General features: G+C 40.3%; 2 protein-coding genes across 7 annotated transcripts in view; one reads left to right on the forward strand and one right to left on the reverse strand.

The window, feature by feature from the left end:
- The window catches only part of LOC122768475 (inositol 1,4,5-trisphosphate receptor type 1), a 76,667-nt gene extending 68,486 nt beyond the window's left edge, over positions 1–8,181 (reverse strand). For all 6 annotated transcript variants that reach the window (XM_044024522.1, XM_044024520.1, XM_044024518.1 and 3 more), the window contains exons 1-3: positions 7,650–8,181; positions 5,446–5,552; positions 1,690–1,760 (exon numbers count right to left, since the gene is read on the reverse strand). In XM_044024522.1, coding sequence (XP_043880457.1) covers positions 1,690–1,760; positions 5,446–5,537 — 163 coding nt within the window. In that variant the 5' untranslated portion in view covers positions 5,538–5,552; positions 7,650–8,181. The remainder of the gene's footprint in view (positions 1–1,689; positions 1,761–5,445; positions 5,553–7,649) is intronic.
- A 1,668-nt stretch (positions 8,182–9,849) lies between these two features.
- sumf1 (sulfatase modifying factor 1) lies at positions 9,850–16,353 on the forward strand. Its single transcript, XM_044024524.1, has 9 exons — positions 9,850–10,288; positions 12,269–12,442; positions 12,554–12,628; positions 13,263–13,345; positions 13,417–13,539; positions 13,632–13,746; positions 14,318–14,431; positions 14,519–14,578; positions 15,892–16,353. The coding sequence occupies exons 1-9, from the start codon at positions 9,980–9,982 to the stop codon at positions 15,991–15,993; spliced, it is 1,155 nt and encodes a 384-aa protein (XP_043880459.1). The 5' UTR covers positions 9,850–9,979; the 3' UTR covers positions 15,994–16,353.
- The last annotated feature ends 349 nt before the right edge of the window (positions 16,354–16,702 follow it).

Genomic DNA, 16,702 nt, shown 5'->3' on the forward strand with positions numbered 1-16,702 from the left:
AAGTTTGGTTTCCACCCATCTGTATCTATAGACCAAGTCTGACTAATTGAAATGCACACAGAGACAGCGAAAAAGAGACTTTATAAATCAGTCTGCACTCAGTGTTTATCATGGTGCCAGTAATTGTCTGTGGGGGACCTATCCTGGGACATCAGGGACCAACTGAAGATGTGAGCTGTGTGGTCCACTGCTCTCATCCAAGTTGTCTGCTTTCTAAATACAGTGCAATCCTCTTTAAACCCTTGAGACAACAGATAGCATCCGAAATGCCAAGTGTAAGTGTGTGCACATGAAACGCGGCACAAAAACAAGCCGATTCATTTTTGAATACGCTTAGAGCATTGCAACTAATGATTATTTTTATTATAAATTAATTACAATTATTTTCTCTAGGTACCAAGTGATCGTCTGGTCTAAGAAATTTAAACTTGATACTGGTTCTATGAAATTTAATTTTTATATAAATCCAAAACCTTTTCACTTGAAGTGTAAAACAGTGAGTTAAAAGTTCCCTCAGACAGTAAATATCTTCTTAAGCTATGGAACATACTTTATCCAAAGGTATGAAAATGCTAATTTTCAACAAAATACTGGTCGCTTATTCGCCTTTTTCTCTACGGAGCTCCCCCTACTGTTTCAGAGTACACCACCGTAAACATCCATCCATTGTCTACCATTTTATCCTAGCCGTCATAAAAACATTTTGAATTTTCGCTAGTTGAAAAAAGCCGGTCTGATGTTTACTCGCTCGGCCATTCAGTCGTTTCCTCTTCCCCGCTTCCGCCTTTCTCCGCTTCTTTTTCGCCAGCCTTACGATGATGAACGTGTAAAATAACGCTCTCATGGTCTTCATCCAATAAGTGGTACCTGGCTAGGGGGGGTGTGTGTGTGTGTGTAGTGCCATGAAGCAATTCATGTTTCTTGTGAAACCAGAGACTTTGTGAGACCTCTTGACTCCGAGTCGCCGGCCATGATCTTACAAGGCATGTTTTCCACAAACAGATAGTCGGGGGAGTGGAGACAGCCCCCAATCTCCCCACAACAAGACATTTGACCATCACAATAACTCAGTAGCTGTTAAATTAGGGTACAATAAATAAATTAAAAATAAATATGAATAGATTTTTCCATTAATCCATAGTTCTGCTTTAAAATAATAACCTTTAAAATGTACACATTGAATACATCCACACTGTATTCTGTGCACAATGTCACAGGCTCCTAGATATAAGCCTCTAGCCTGAGAACTGAGGGCCATGAGTTCTACTTCCTGTGCAAGAGCTAATAATAGGGAGCTCACTTAGAGAGGCATCTCAAGGTTTTGTGTGGGAAGCAGCTTCTTTCTTTCTTTTTTTTTGTTAAACAAACGTGTTGTTTTCCAACAAACCGACATCAGAGATGATCGTCTCCGTCCGCCTCCACATGTGTACAAGCAAGCACACCCAGCGATAAACACATGCATGGATGCAGAGGCTTGAACACACACAAACAAAACACACACACCCGCCATTAGCAGTGTCAATGGCAGCCCTGTTTGAAGTCCAGAGGGCAGAGATATTGTGGCTGTCACCAAAGAAACACAGCATAACACATTCAGCAGTGTCTCCCGCTGTATAAACACACAGCAGCCAGTGCTCTGATGTTGAGCTGCAGGAGGACGAGGGGACGCGCACCGTATCTGCCTCTTACCTCTGAACTTCTTCGGAGGGTTGTTGAGATCTCCTGCATCAGGCTGGACGACACATCGGTCATCCACCAAGCTGTGAATGTGAACACACACACACAAAACAACACTATTAAACACATACATCGGGTAGTAAAGAGCACACACTCTTTTTGTGTGTGTGTGTGTGTGTGTGCATGTTTGATGTATAATTAATATTGTTTTAAGAACATTAAGTCATTTAACTGCTTATACCAGTGCCGGCCCAAGCCTTTGTGGGGCCCTAAGCAGTGACTTTAGATTATAATTAATACAAAACCAGTGATACTATTATTGTTGCACTTTCCTGTTCAAAGTGAAGCACAAAGTGTGGTGATACTGACCTTAAGTAAAATTTGGTTTTTAAAACTGAACAGATGTGCAAATGTTCACTGAATGTACAATTTTTCCCCTGCAAAAAAACCCCAAATAATTTCAGTGAAACACTATTTACATATCTATATATTTGTTTATATGTATTATAATAAAGGGGGGGGGGTGCAAGTAATAATTACTTATCTTTTTATTCTAGGGCTGAAACAAGAAGTCAAATAATCAATAATTCAATCAATATAAAATATATAAAATAAGAATTATTTGGTCGAGTGGATCATTTTCAAACACATGCACCAAATATTTAATTGTAAACTGAATATCTTTGTGGAGAGTCAGCAGAAACACATGGACACATAGATGCAGCCAATTCCAACCCATCTGATTAGGAAACCGAGTGTAAACGAAACAGGCCTTGAATGAGATGAAAACCCAAATGAAAATGAAAAAAGAAAGAAGTAACATTGCTGTTATTCCCACTGACAGCACTCATCGTTGAGGCATGTCTGCTCCCCCTCTTCATTCAATAATTCAATTATTCAGGAACAGACGACCTGTGGGCAAACTTGGAGTGACAAATTTAGCTTTCCCTGTCTTAGAATAACACTCGTCTGGACACCGGCCAAATCCCACATCCATTTCAGGCCTTTTTCTTGGGGAATGTCTGCAGTTGTCCAAACAGACCGGTCTAATCCTCCGCTCCGAACACCTCACAGAACACGGCTGTAGATTTAGATAAAAAGTCAGAAAGTATCTGAGAAGAATGAATTCTTTATAGTGTTTATGAGTGCAGTGGTCTGCATGTGTGTGGGTGATGCACATAACTTCATGTAGTCAGTGATTAACACAAGTTTAATAGTTAAACATTGGCACTAAGTTTAAGAGTCCTTGTCCTGGGTCACTTCACAAAGCTGCTCTTTTTTTTTATTATTTTTTTTTTAAAACATTTTTTCGCTGAAACCTTTAGTTTGATCACAGGCCTCAATGTCCGAATGGTTTCTTCCTTTAAGGTCAAGAGATTTGAAGAATGCTGCCGAGTTGGTGGTTGTAAGCAGCTCAAAGCCAAAAACTGCCATGAATGTTTTGTCAGTGTGTGTGTGTGTGTGTGTGTGTGTGTGTGTGTGTGTGTGTGTGTGTGTGTGTGTGTGAGTGTGAAGACAGAGAGAGAGAGCATTTGTGAGTGTGGGATGCAATGGAACTCGAGAAAGGCCACGATGTCTCTGTAGTGACTCAGTCTCTGCTATAGACCATTCCATTTTTCATCAACATGGGGGGAGGAGAAAGAGTACATCCTGGTCAGACACTGGCCTTATACAGTAGTTGATAACATATACAACTAATGCTAGGTATCAAACTTTAATATTTTTGTGCCCTCAACTGGAGGTTGAGGGCACAAAAATATTAAAGTAAATGAATGAATGAATGAATGTATGTATGAATGAATGAATGAATGAATGAATGAATACAACATTTCTTCATTTTTGATTGGCACAGCTAGTTTCATTTCAAAATAAGAGCAAAACTAAAGCGTAGTAGTATGGAAGAGAATGAAGGCCACATATTACTTTTTTAGGAAACAAAACAAAAGTAGTAGTACTTGCTTGTATTTACATTGCCTTTTTCCAAATAGAAAAGCGACTTAATCTTGGAGACGCTTTCCCAGCTCTATGTAGTGATTCATTTTGGAATCAAATATGATTTTGAACTGGAAATCCAAAATTGGTTTTTAATTGAATCGCATCCATTGAGTCATTGAGCCAATAAGCATGCAGCACGCTATTAGACAGAGATCTAACAGTGCTCATGGTTGGCTGCCTCAATGACATGCAGGAAGTTACAACCAGAGACGGAGATCATTCCCCAAAGGAGGAGAGGAAAGTGGCGCTTAGCATGCACGTGTGTGAGTGAGAGAGAGAGTGTGTGTGTGTTGGGTTTTGAGAGGCTGGCACTTGCTTTATGAATAATGGTAGTGAAGAGCAGAAAATTGCTTTGTGTTTGACTGTGAGAAGATAAAGGGGCCACCTAAAACTAAAAGAAATTACACTGTTGGTACAAATGTTTTTGTACCAACAGATTCAATAAAATTGATTTACTGATTATTGATACTTTATCGAAACTCTTTACCCAAGCCCCTGTACACAACATCATGTTTTAAACATCGGCAGGTTCCTTCCAGCAATACCGTACATGAGCGCATGTTTTCTCTCATTGTCCAGGTTATATTCCGAAGAGAAAAGAAAAAGGATAAATGCGTGATATGTGAATCCTAGCGGCTTGTGTTATCTTTCTGTGATAGCAGAAGATCAATATAAACAACCACAAGGCCTGTCTGCAATCCCTGTAGACAGAGCTCATGAGTAAGCAGAGGCAGGTCAGCTGTGTTTCAAGTGTGATAAATGGAGGAAAACAACATGATATTGCTGCCACTGTGTGGGTTCACAATTGGTTGGGTGATAGAGTTGTACCATTAGTGGCTAACTGCCCTTCACACACACACCTGCCATGCCATCCCACCCACATACTTTTTTTATTAACATTTGCATTTGACGCCCATACGTTTCCTTTTTCCGAGCACCATCAGTGGTGAGGTCGGATTTTATCAAAGCACTGTTTCTACAGCATTGTTCTGTGGGATAAACTACCAAATGACATCCATGTATCTCTCCTCAGTTAACCCCATCCTGTCACAGACAGTGGGAACTGATGCCCATGATCCATACAAGCTCATGTTAATCAGATTCATGCATTCACGCAGAAAATCGATTTATTGGCCATGTAAGCCAGACTCCACCTATAAGCTAGTGCGTATTGAATCAGTTTCCTGACAGCGAACGGCACGAAGGACGATGAGATCGTGCTGTGGTTCTCTAGGTTTCGTACCTGCTGTGCATGTTATTCATGATACAAATTAGATGGAGCATGGCTCTTGTGGTTGCTGTGTTGTCCGAAGAAAGACACTGCGGATTAACGATTTCCAGCAACAGTACTGCAGTTTACAAGTCGTCTCCTTCTACTCCCAGGTCAAAGACCCGGGGAGGAAATTTTAGTGCATGCACAGAACGAGAAGTCCGACTCCAGTCCGATTAAGCGTATACATGCAGGAGTAATCAAACTAAGACTTGCATTATCCAGGTATGTTAGTCTGACTAAGACTAGCCCGATTTAAGTTGGACTAACATGTTTACATATCATTAAGAAAACCAAATTATAGCCTTAGTCCAACTAAAATCTGACTTTTACCACACATGTAAATGCACTGAACCCCCCACTACCCTCATGTGGAGGATAAAGCAGTAGAAACAGGATGGTAAATGCACTGACTGAATAAACATCTCAACTTTGTGATTCTGTGCCCACAAATAACTGTCCAGATTGCAGTGGAACAGAGTGGAGATGTGTGAAGAACATACCCCAGAGTGCTAATGAAACCATTGGTGGATCCCTCTGCGTACAGGGAACAGATGTCCCCAATGTGAAGGAAGCTGGACATCTTATCCGACATGACTGGCACACACACCTGCAGCAGAGGACAGCAGTAAAAACACAAGTTTAAAGACAAGAAAAAGTCAAAGAAATGCAAAACTCACTTGTTACAGCAGCAAAACAAGAGTATGAGTGTTTGGTCTGAATCTGAATTAGCACTGCTAAGTTAACCGTGTGCCACAACTGCAAACAGAAACTGAAACACACACATGATCTGATCAGCTACAGTATGCACATGTCATTTTACAAAAGCAGTTCACACTCGTGTCGCTGCAGCAGTTCTATAGAGAACACGTTGACATATAACCTACTGATCTTCTTTTGGGAATATCTATTGTACTATAGCAGACAATCACTCACTCAGTAAATTATGGAATGGCACCAGTAAAGTCCCTTTACCAGGCAAACTACTCGTGGTTATTTGATTAAACAAAAATCCAGATGCCACATGCAGATCTTCGAGAGATCTGTGAGAGATCTGTGAGAGATCTGTGAGAGATCTGTGAGACTGAGCAGCCTTGGCAGAAGTTACAGTTTAATTCCATTTTTGTTGTATGTTAAATTTGACATTTAATGCTTGGACCCAAAAAAGAGTAGCTGCTACATTAGTGGCAGTTAATAGAGACACAAACAAATAATCAGACAATAAAGGCACAGTGTGGAGTACACTGATGCCGCTGTACGGATTTGCATACAGGAAAATTGTCTGATTACGGTAACTGCGAGTTGTTTGAGTTATGCTGTGGAACTGCAATATTTCTGACAGGTGTGATTGCGATTTGATTAGCAGTATATTTTTTTAAGGTGCAATGTGTAACATTTAGCAGGGTTTATTGGCATGAATTGGAAATGCCAAGTGTGATTGTATAAGAATAAAATCACTTAAAAATCAAAGTCCTTTGGTTTCCGTAGCCTTAGCGTGATCTTAGTTTGCACTTTATACCAGGGAATTACAGAGGCTGCCATCTTGTACCACCACGTTTCTACAGCAGCCTAAATGGACAAAACCCGCCACAACAACAACAGCTTACTACTCAAAATGAGTCCTCCGTTTGTTAGATTAGAAGTCTTAGCTCTTACAAACTGGACCTTTAATTTAGTTTCAGTTAAAGATTCACTTTAATAGATGGATGAAAACATCAAAGTGAGTAAGAGTAAGTGCATTGTTTTTGTCTTCTTATGTGTTGTTGAGTCAAAGATATGATTCATTTTATGTCTTTTTTTTTACAGCAGATAAGATAAGTACTTTTTGCTCAGATGTGTTTATATAGTTGGTGAAAATAAAAAAAAGAGCAGCCTTGATGCTCTGTGTTGTAAGGGTTAAGCTCAACACTATTTAAATATCTAAATGTATATAAATATTTCTTTAATATGTTTAAATGTTAATGGGTTTTATTTATCTCCACACACTACAGGGGGGCCCTGGTGACCAGGGCCACTTAGTTCTCCCATACCTTGGGCCAGCTCTGATAATACTGCTCCCACAGGCTTGTTAGGTTGGCACTAAACAAAATGTGGCCAGTATACTTGCATTTATTTGCATAAAACTGAGAAATTCCAAATAAAAATCGCACTGTTTGCGATTCGCATCGATTAAAATCGCGATGCAACTGTTGACATCTAGTTGTAACTTCTGGCTGAGGTGAATAAGGAGCTGTAGGGAGCAGAGATCCTCCAGTGAAGCAGCTGATGATACACTCGGTGGGCACTGCAGGTTCACCTCACTCCTACTTGTGAGGCGCCACCTCTCACTCACCGTGGTCGATAAATCATTTTTAAAAACACACACAAACGGCGGCTTCAGCTGACTGCTGGAAGCTTTTAAACAGAGACAGGCCTATAAATCATGACATTTTACAGGGAATAAACACGCAGTAACGTCTAAAACAAACACACGAAACTTGGTCCAGAGAGTCAGCGGTGGCTGGTGCTAAAAGGCTGCATCCGCAATCACTGGAGTCACTCGGTTGTTTTTTAAATCGTTCACAAACATCCGTTAACAACCATGTGACGAGAGCAGCGGACTGTAAATGTTAGTAAATCCGCTGCGAGGAGCGGGTAATGGAGAAGAAGAGTAGGAAGAAGAAGAAGAGAGGATGGTGAAGTGAACAAGTTGCGCGACCAACTTTACCTTCGCCGCTGTCGCCGCCGTTGCTGTGGAGCTAAACGCTCGGTTGTTCAGCTTCCTGTGGAGCCGCTAAGTAACATAGTGACGGCGGCTCTTCTCGGCTCTGCGGCTCCCGTAACCGTCCAGGTTTCTCTGACAGCTCTGTCACCTCTCCTGTCTGTCTGTCTGTCTGTCTGTCTCAGTGTGTGTGTGTGTACGTGTCGGCGCTGCGGGGCTGTGCTCACTGAGGCGGCAGCACCAGCAGCGGCTGCAGCAGCTCTGGATGAATGTGGTGCTGCTGATTGACTGAGTCCCTGCCACTTATTCCTCTACTCCAGGGGTCGTAAGTGTTGAAGTGACGTCCATGTGGATCCATCCTTGCACCACCGACGAAATCACTCACTCACTCCCACTGCAATGCCCGAATTCATCAGGTGAAATGAAAAGACACAGTTTTGAGCAACTTCTTAAAGGTCCAGTGCAGAGTTTCTAATAACTTCAGAGGTTCAAGGTCGTAAAATGCTGCAGAAACCTCACAGGCCCAGCTTAGGTTAGTTCATTAGCTAGCAGTGCTGGCCCAAGTCTTTATGGGGCCCAAAGCTGAGTTAGATGTAGACACCTCCCACCACCCTCAGAACTCAGAGCTATATTAACTACAAAATAAAACCAAATAACTTAAGTTCAACACTATTTAGATTATATATCTAAATATATCTTTATTTCTTTAATATGCAATAATTTTTTTTCTCCTTCCACACACAGTTTGGGCGCCCTGGTGGTCAGGGAGGCCCAAGCAGCCGCTTACGTATGCCTCTCTGCTAGCAAGAATGAAGCATGACACTGATGCAAAGAGATGACACTGAAATATTAGATATATTGCCTCTATTAGCATCGATGTGCACAGATATGCACTGGTGGTACTTCAAGGTTGAATGAATTAATGACATAAGCATTTTTGGTTTTACAATATAAACGACAAAGCATAACACATAAGGTGAATTTGCTACTGGCATTAATAAAATAACTGCCACACATATTTACAAGGATCTATTTCACACAATATACTGTACAATAATATAAAAAAATGGGGGAAAAGCTAAAAGCTTTGCCTCTCATCTACAGTCCTGAGGTAACCTGGAATTCCTTTTTATTATTCTACATTTTAAAACCTTTTGGAAATATACAGAAACTATATTTTACATTGATTTTGACTTCACATTTTTCATGGACACAAACCCTCTTAAATTATTCTTTCTTCCCTTATGTCTAGCTTTAATTCTGAATTTGATAAGTATTCCCAGTGTTTTTAAATACACAATGGGGGTCACACTAACCCCCTTTGTATTAGTATTTTAGTATTAGTTTATTGTTTTAGGCTATTTTTTTAATTTGAAGAGGCTTTCAAATCAGAAGGTTACTGCTCAAATGAAGAGAAGCGGCATCCTTTTTGGTCATTCCTGGACACAGGAAAGGGAGAGGTGAGCAGTGTCACCATTAGATGTTACTATTTCTTACACCTTGACCAACAAAATTGTGAATTGCAGAGCACCAGTGAAAAGTTACTAGTCATCTTCAGTCAACTGTCTTTTTCATACTATGCAGATGACACACAGCTATGACATTTATTATTATTGTAAAAAAAACCACTAGCTTTAATGTTCATTTTGGAGACATGACAAGAAGCACAATAAAGCTTCAAGAGGGAATGTGTGGCTTTGAGAACATTTAGGTCCAAATGAAACACACATAAAACTTTACACAAACTTGCTGCAGTCTCATCATTAGATGTCAGTATTTCTCACACTATTACAGTTATTTGTATGTGTATGTATCAAAGAAAGTGTAATATTTTAGAATCTACACTTATCATTTGCCGAACATTGGATGGTTGGATGGGTCTTTTATTTATGTCTCATTTTCAAACCCTCATGGTTTTATAAGATGCCAAAAACATTGAAGCAGATTATCCAGTATTTCATAAACACCCCGGTTACAGCTCACTCTTGAATAAAGTACATATAAAGGCCTGTCCTAAGGCTACAAAAACAATACGATTTTGACTCTTCTGTGATTATACAAACATATTTATGTGTAGTATATTACATTTTTGCCAATAACACCCCCCAAAATGTTACACATTGGTCAATTAAATATCATATTCTCATCAAACCAAACATGAGAAAATGTACCAATGCAGAAAAAAATAAATTGTACATACATATTTCTGACTACATTTAATAGAAATAAATGCAACAAGTGTGCCCCTTGGTCAAGAAAGAGTTACAGACGCTGCTGCTACAGTCATGTGACTAACCACGTGACTTTTTGCGGAAGTAAGAAAGTCAACAACATGCATGCATCTTCTTGAGCCGAATGTAGTTTTAATGGCGCGACATTTTGCGGTGTTATTACTCATCGCTGCGTTTACGGACACAGCTCTGTGTCTGCAGGAGTCATGCGGGGCCGAGCAGGGAAGCGACGCCCGGCAGGGAGAACCAAGCTGCGGCTGTGAAAACCTGAAGAGAGACGCTGTCCTTACTGCTGCCGCCGAGGACAGGGTGGAGGACAGGACAGCCTCAGTGGACAAAGCCGCCAAATACTCCAGAGACTCCAACGAGAAGCTGCCAGATGCTGAGGAAAATGAGAAGCGCACACAGAGTCAGGTAAGTAACAGAGAGAGGACATGTCGTGACGTCAGTGTGTACGTGAATACAGGGTGGAGTGAGTGGGGGGGAGACGAAAGAGCTGATGTCCTGTGGTCAAAGGAGATGCGTTCAGGGCCCATTTTTAAATCTAGGTGTCAACAGTTGTAGTTGTATCCACATGTGATACTTCACAGTTCTGCAGAATCTTTCAAAGAGCAGCTTAAGACCCTGTGGTTCAGACAGGCTTTAAGTTAGGTGTGGGTTTTACTACAACAGGTTTTATCTTCTTATTTTTATGTCTGTGCTTGTAGCTGCAAGTGTTGTATCTGCTGTGTATTGTGTACCTTACTTTGTACTGTTTTTCTGTGAAGCACTTTGTGAATCCTTTCTATGAAAAGTGATTTTTAACTTAAAAACTAAAAACTTACTTACTTACTGAGCACAGAAGTTAATACGAGGTTGGAACAGAGCCATCAATTCTCCTGTTTCCCTCTCCATACCGGTAGTTCACTAGTTTATTATATTGTATATTAGTTTACATTTTATTGTATGTCTCACATAATAAATACACTCATACACTCCTACTTAAAATGGGAGATTTCCCTTTAAAATACATCAGCCAGTCTCATAATCAGAGGAGCCAAACTGGGGGCCCTCAATCGATTATCCAACAATAGATTTATTTTTCATCATAAATTGTGAAGGATACATCATTCCATATCCAAACAAGCACTTTTACTTATCATATTGCCCACCTGCTACTGAACAGTTGTTTGAAAGGACATAATGAGTCATAACATATGATAGAGGTGGGAATCACAGGGTACCCCACGATACGATTCACGATACATGGTCCATGACACCAATACTGTAATATCATGATGCAACGATTCTGTGATAATCAGTAAATTGCAAGACAATCGTATAGTGATACATCACAAAATCTGTCTAACTCAAGACAACAAAATGTCTGAAGAGTTAAAAGTGCAGGATTTCTCTATGTATTCACAATGTAGAAAACAAAGTGCATAAAGTCTATGTATTGAACGTGGATGGGGCATCTCTTAACGTAGCTTTCTCCACCATTATCCCATTGTAAACCCCCTCTCCTTCTTCTTCTTTTTGCCATGTACCTTCTGCCAAAGTTCCCCTCTGGACTGTTTACTTTAGAGCACTTTAATCTGGCATATCACTTATCATATTTCACGAGGAAGGACGAGGATGTATGACCAAGTCGATATTTTGACCTACCTCTTATAAAGTAACTATTTTCGATTTCAGGAGGAAGATTTATTTATTATTTGATGCACTCTGAAGCCTTTTGTAAAAACCAAATAAATAAAAAAAGGCATGTACTGTGGGCATCACGATCACTTTAATGGATTGACCTGGAAACATTACATTTCTCCCTGGCAGTGAGCCATGCAGACTCCAAGTTCAGAACAATGGGAAGAATTGGCCTCGTGTTTTTGCCACATAAGCAGACTGTTATCTGACTTCTATTTCCCTGTTCACTATTGAGTAGAGCTTAGTCTCAGTTTATTCACGGAATGGACAGTGTGCTTTATAATCCACTGTGTCACTCAGAAATATCTACAATTAAAATTAGGACTCATGGCATTGATTAGGTAGTTAATGCCATGGTTTGGCAGCAATAAAGAAGTGTCACTCAGCTCAGGACTGGGAATTTCCCTTTGTCCTGGAAGATCTTGTATAATATTACAAGACCGGTCGTGCACAACAAACACTGTAGGTAACTGAAGAAGGTGATATCTGGTGCCGCTATGGAAGACAAATTGAAAGAAATCAGAGTTTGATATGTAACTTAATAATACGATGTTGACGAACTATGGTGCACGGTTAATCTTGTTTAATGATGTACTTTTATTTTGTTATTTTAATACATTTATCTCTATATTTTTTATTTTAAGCAGCCTTTAATTAAGACTCATCGTCTTTATTACTGTGTAACTTTAAGAGATTCATGCTCCCGTACAGATGGTGCTGATTTCTGGAGGAGAGTTCCTGATGGGCACAGATAACCCTGGCATCCCTGCAGATGGCGAAGGTCCCCAGAGGCTGGTGCACGTGGACTCCTTCTACATGGACATCCAGGAAGTCACGCACAGGCAGTTTCAGAGCTTTGTCAGTGCCACAGGATATGTCACTGAGGTATGGCATTATTGCAAATCTAAAAACAAAAAGTGAGGTTTAAGTGATAGTTTTTCTACAGTGTTCTACAGTGTCAGTGTCAGCTTTGCTCATGATATATTCTACTTTTAGGCAGAGAAATTTGGAGACTCTTTTGTGTTTGAGGGGATTTTGAGTGAGACGGTCAAGAACCAGATCACCCAGGCAGTAAGTATGAATATTGAACAGTTGACTAACCTGCACCGTTCCTTTGATGCAACAATAGGAACGGACATGTGCACACACATGTTATTTTTAGTTTTTCTTCCTCTGTGCTTCACAGCAGAGACAAGATCAGTCTGGAAGCCTAGAAATCTGTCTGTAAATCTATTTAACGTACACTTTATTCTTATTGTGTAAATGTTTGGAAATGCTAGTTAGAACTTGTGATTATTATCTTATGGCAGAAAGAAAACCAATATTTTGTGTACGTCATTGAGCTATAAATAAGTCTCTATGCTGTGAGCCTTGAGATGCTCATATTTTATCTCTTTTGTTCGACACAAAGAAGACATATAATACAGTTATTTAAGAGGCTTTAAAAGGTTCACGGTTTGCTTGAAAGAGGCCTGAGCCTGAGGCCTGAGGCCTGACGAAAGCCAGACAGCAGGGAATTTGCACATGACAGCTTCATTTTAGCTCATATGTGTTCTGATCATGTGGCTGAGAAGTTGCTGTGTGCCCAACAGCTCTACAAGTAAACATTAGTGCACTCGAAAGACTTGTTTTGAAGAAAAACTAAATGGGAGTAAGAGAGGACTCATATCAGTGTGTAATAGTTAACCATCACTTCTGTTAATAGGTGGCTGCTGCCCCCTGGTGGCTACCTGTCAAAGGGGCCAACTGGAGGCAACCTGAGGGTATAGACTCCAACAATGCAGACAGGTATACATTTATTCAACACAAAAACCTAATAAAGTTGAGCAATTATTTATTACTTTGATTCTTATTTGTAGGCTGGACCATCCTGTGGTACATGTGTCCTGGGCAGATGCCGTGGCCTACTGCTCCTGGGCCAACAAGAGACTTCCTACAGAGGCAGAATGGGAGTACGCCTGCAGGAGTGGACTGAAAGACAGGTATGGTGTTTGCTGGACAAAGTTTGTGCGTCTGGTTTCCTCGTTAAGTGTGTTTTTATGTCAGTTTCCTGTTATGCTGCTCCTGCGTGTAGACTTTATCCCTGGGGAAACAAGTTGAACCCAAAAGGACAACACTACGCCAACCTGTGGCAGGGGGATTTCCCCAACCACAACACTGGAGAGGACGGATACGTCAAAACCTCACCAGTGAGTCACACAGGAAGATTGTAAAATGTCATAGTTGGGTTTTTTAATTTTTCAAATTAGGGAGATGGAAGACAGATTTATAACCAAGTATATCTCCCTGTGGAATGTCCATGAAATAAGATTAAAAAAAGCTAATTTAATGAAATGATGATCACAGCAGCATCAAAACAACTTTAGAAATATGAATAGGCTTTAGGGAAGAGCTGCTGAATCTTGTTCATGCACAAGCCATAAATACAGCTGTTGCAGATTGTAAAATAATGTTTGTGGCCTATTATGGGTAAAAAACGATGACACCAAATGTAAATATAGAGGGAATCCATTTGTAACATTGAAATGTATCCTTTTAATGTACAATATTTGCACCAAATAAACCAATAAATTAAATAAAATAAAAATACTCATTAAATGCTATGGCCGTGACTTCCGCATACTTGAGTGGCTTGTGTTTTCTCTGAGGTTTAGGAGCAGTGCATGAGCTGAATGTGGAGACTGGTCCAGATATGACTCTTTATACGAAAGGCAATGTTGTCAGAAGTTTTATAATGAGATGAACATCCCTTTTCTACAGGTGATGTCCTTTCCTGCCAACGGCTTTGGTCTGTATGATATGGTGGGTAACGCTTGGGAATGGACTGCAGACTGGTGGGCTGTGCATCACACCACTGAACGGCAGCACAATCCAGTAAGGACACATCACCTCTAAGCTTTCTAAGTTTAGTTTCCCAGGTTTATTTTGTCTCTGACATGACCTCATTCTCCCCTCGATCAGACGGGTCCTCCTTCAGGCAAAGACAGGGTGAAGAAGGGAGGTTCATATATGTGCCACAAGGTAAATGCTTTTACACCAGCAATATTCTCTGTGTTTAAGTTTGAATCCAAAACTGTCAAAAATGATATAATAAACAAAAAATGTGGATGATTGATCTCTGAGTTGAGTCACCTGAGGAGTGAGGAGAAAGAGAGAACATGCACAATCTACAGGAGAGAGAGGGATAAAAGAAAGTGCTCAGTGCATCATGGAAGTTCAGTAGTTTACTTATGTGGCACCACAACAAAGAGCACCAGGGCTCATTTTACACATCCATTACGATAGACTTGGTTTAAAAGCTTAAATCCCAGCATTAATTGTGGCGAGGTTGCAAATCCAAATGCTGAAGCCTCAGCTTCACTTTCTACACTCAGAGATAAGTAGATTAAATATGCACTCACTGGCCACTTCATTAGGTAAAGAGGACAATTAATGAAGTGGCACCCTGGTGTACTCGTCTGCTGTTGCCCATCTGCTTCAAGATTCAAGTTAATGTATGAGTGGTCTTCCACTTACCTTGATTGTAACAAGTGCTTATTTGAGTTCATGTGGCCTTTTTGTCTCCTCAAAGTTTTTTTTTCTGAAAGAACTGCTACCCACTGGATATTTTCTCTTTTTTCTCGACTACTCTCTGTAAAGCCTAGAGGTGGTTGTGTGTTAAAATCCCAGTAGATCAGCAGTTCCTGAAATACTCAGACCAGCCCATCTGGCACCACCATGCCACATTTCAAACTATCCCTTCTTTTCTATTCTGATGCTCAGTTTGAACTTGAGCAGGTCATCTTGACCATGTCTACATGCTTAAATGCACTGATTTTAAATGCACTGTTGCTGCCATGTGAACGGCTAATATTTATATTTGCGTTAACAAGCATTTAAACAAGTGTACCTAATAATGTGGCCAGTGAGTGCAAATCCGTTTCAGTAAAGGCTGTTTTTACTGTTCACAGAAATACAGCGCTCATACCAACACTTATAGTATATTAATATCTGCAACACCATATGAGCCACCCACTGGTGACCATTCGAGTCTGTCTGCCACCGTCATTGGTTGCTATGTAACTCATTTCCTGGGAAATGAGCACAAACCACAGAGGCCTTCTTGTTTGTTCTGACTAAACCATGTGTGGGAAGAGAGAGAGAGAACAACAGTCAGACATGCTTCAGCAACGCTTGATGTTGGATAATTGAAAAAGTCAACTTTTCTGAAAAAAGCCTTAAGGTTGTGACTCCTATAAACTGTATGTACGTCTCCTGACTGCATTTGAATAGTATGTTCCTCAGTGAGACACTTAATTCACACATTCCCTCTCTTTTCTTTCACCTTCCTCCAGTCCCACTGTTACAGATACCGATGTGCGGCCCGTAGCCAGAACACTCCAGACAGCTCAGCTTCGAATCTTGGTTTTCGCTGCGTCTCTCAGGAGCAACAGTGACCTGACCTGGTTGTCTCCATCACATGGTCTGTTCTCCCATCTGCTGTCCGACCCCTGTGCTGGACGCAGAGATGATCCTGTGAAAGCAGAGTTTGTTTTTTACTCACTTTACTTTCATCAAATTCTTGTGTAATGATTTACATTTGGAGTCAGGATTATATTACACTTAGAAATGTGTGGGAAAAGATTGATGGTGTCTGGGCTCAAGCAGTGTGGGGCAGTAAATTTGCAAATTATAGTTTGTCATTATCAGCTGTTGTGGTTAAGATGATGGTTAAGATGAAGACTAAACACAATTTCTTAATGTACACAGAGATTGTTAATATTTTTGTATACTTTTATTTAAAAAATTGAATGGAAGCCTAAGTGGTCTGTCTTTCTCTTTGTGAGATCGTGTACTGCATGTGCGTCTGTGTATGTTTGTGTGGATGTGAATTCATGTTTTTTTGGGTATAAATATCTTGCCGGAAAAAGACTCAATTTCCTAAATGTCCATCAAAACATTAAAAGCTACATAAAGGTTAATGTATACAAATTAAATGAAATAATTTTAAATCTCTCAGTGGGGATTGCTGTAGTTCATGGCTTTCACTAGAGGGCAGTAATGCCTCAAACATACATAGATCTGGTTCTCCTTTAGTTTGACATCATAAAGCTTTTAAGTCTCTTAAAAATATGAGTGAGCCTCCATTAGCACAATAAAGCTAGG

The sequence above is a fragment of the Solea senegalensis genome, linkage group LG4 (genome assembly GCF_019176455.1).
Source record: "Solea senegalensis isolate Sse05_10M linkage group LG4, IFAPA_SoseM_1, whole genome shotgun sequence".
Lineage (NCBI taxonomy): Eukaryota > Metazoa > Chordata > Actinopteri > Pleuronectiformes > Soleidae > Solea > Solea senegalensis.

Coding starts and splice junctions, on each gene's coding strand:
- sumf1 (XM_044024524.1), top strand. CDS start 9,980: ATGCATCTTCTTGAGCCGAATGTAGTTTTAATGGCGCGACATTTTGCG. Junction 10,289..12,268: donor AGAAGCGCACACAGAGTCAG/GTAAGTAACAGA, acceptor GCTCCCGTACAG/ATGGTGCTGATTTCTGGAGG. Junction 13,346..13,416: donor GACTCCAACAATGCAGACAG/GTATACATTTAT, acceptor TCTTATTTGTAG/GCTGGACCATCCTGTGGTAC.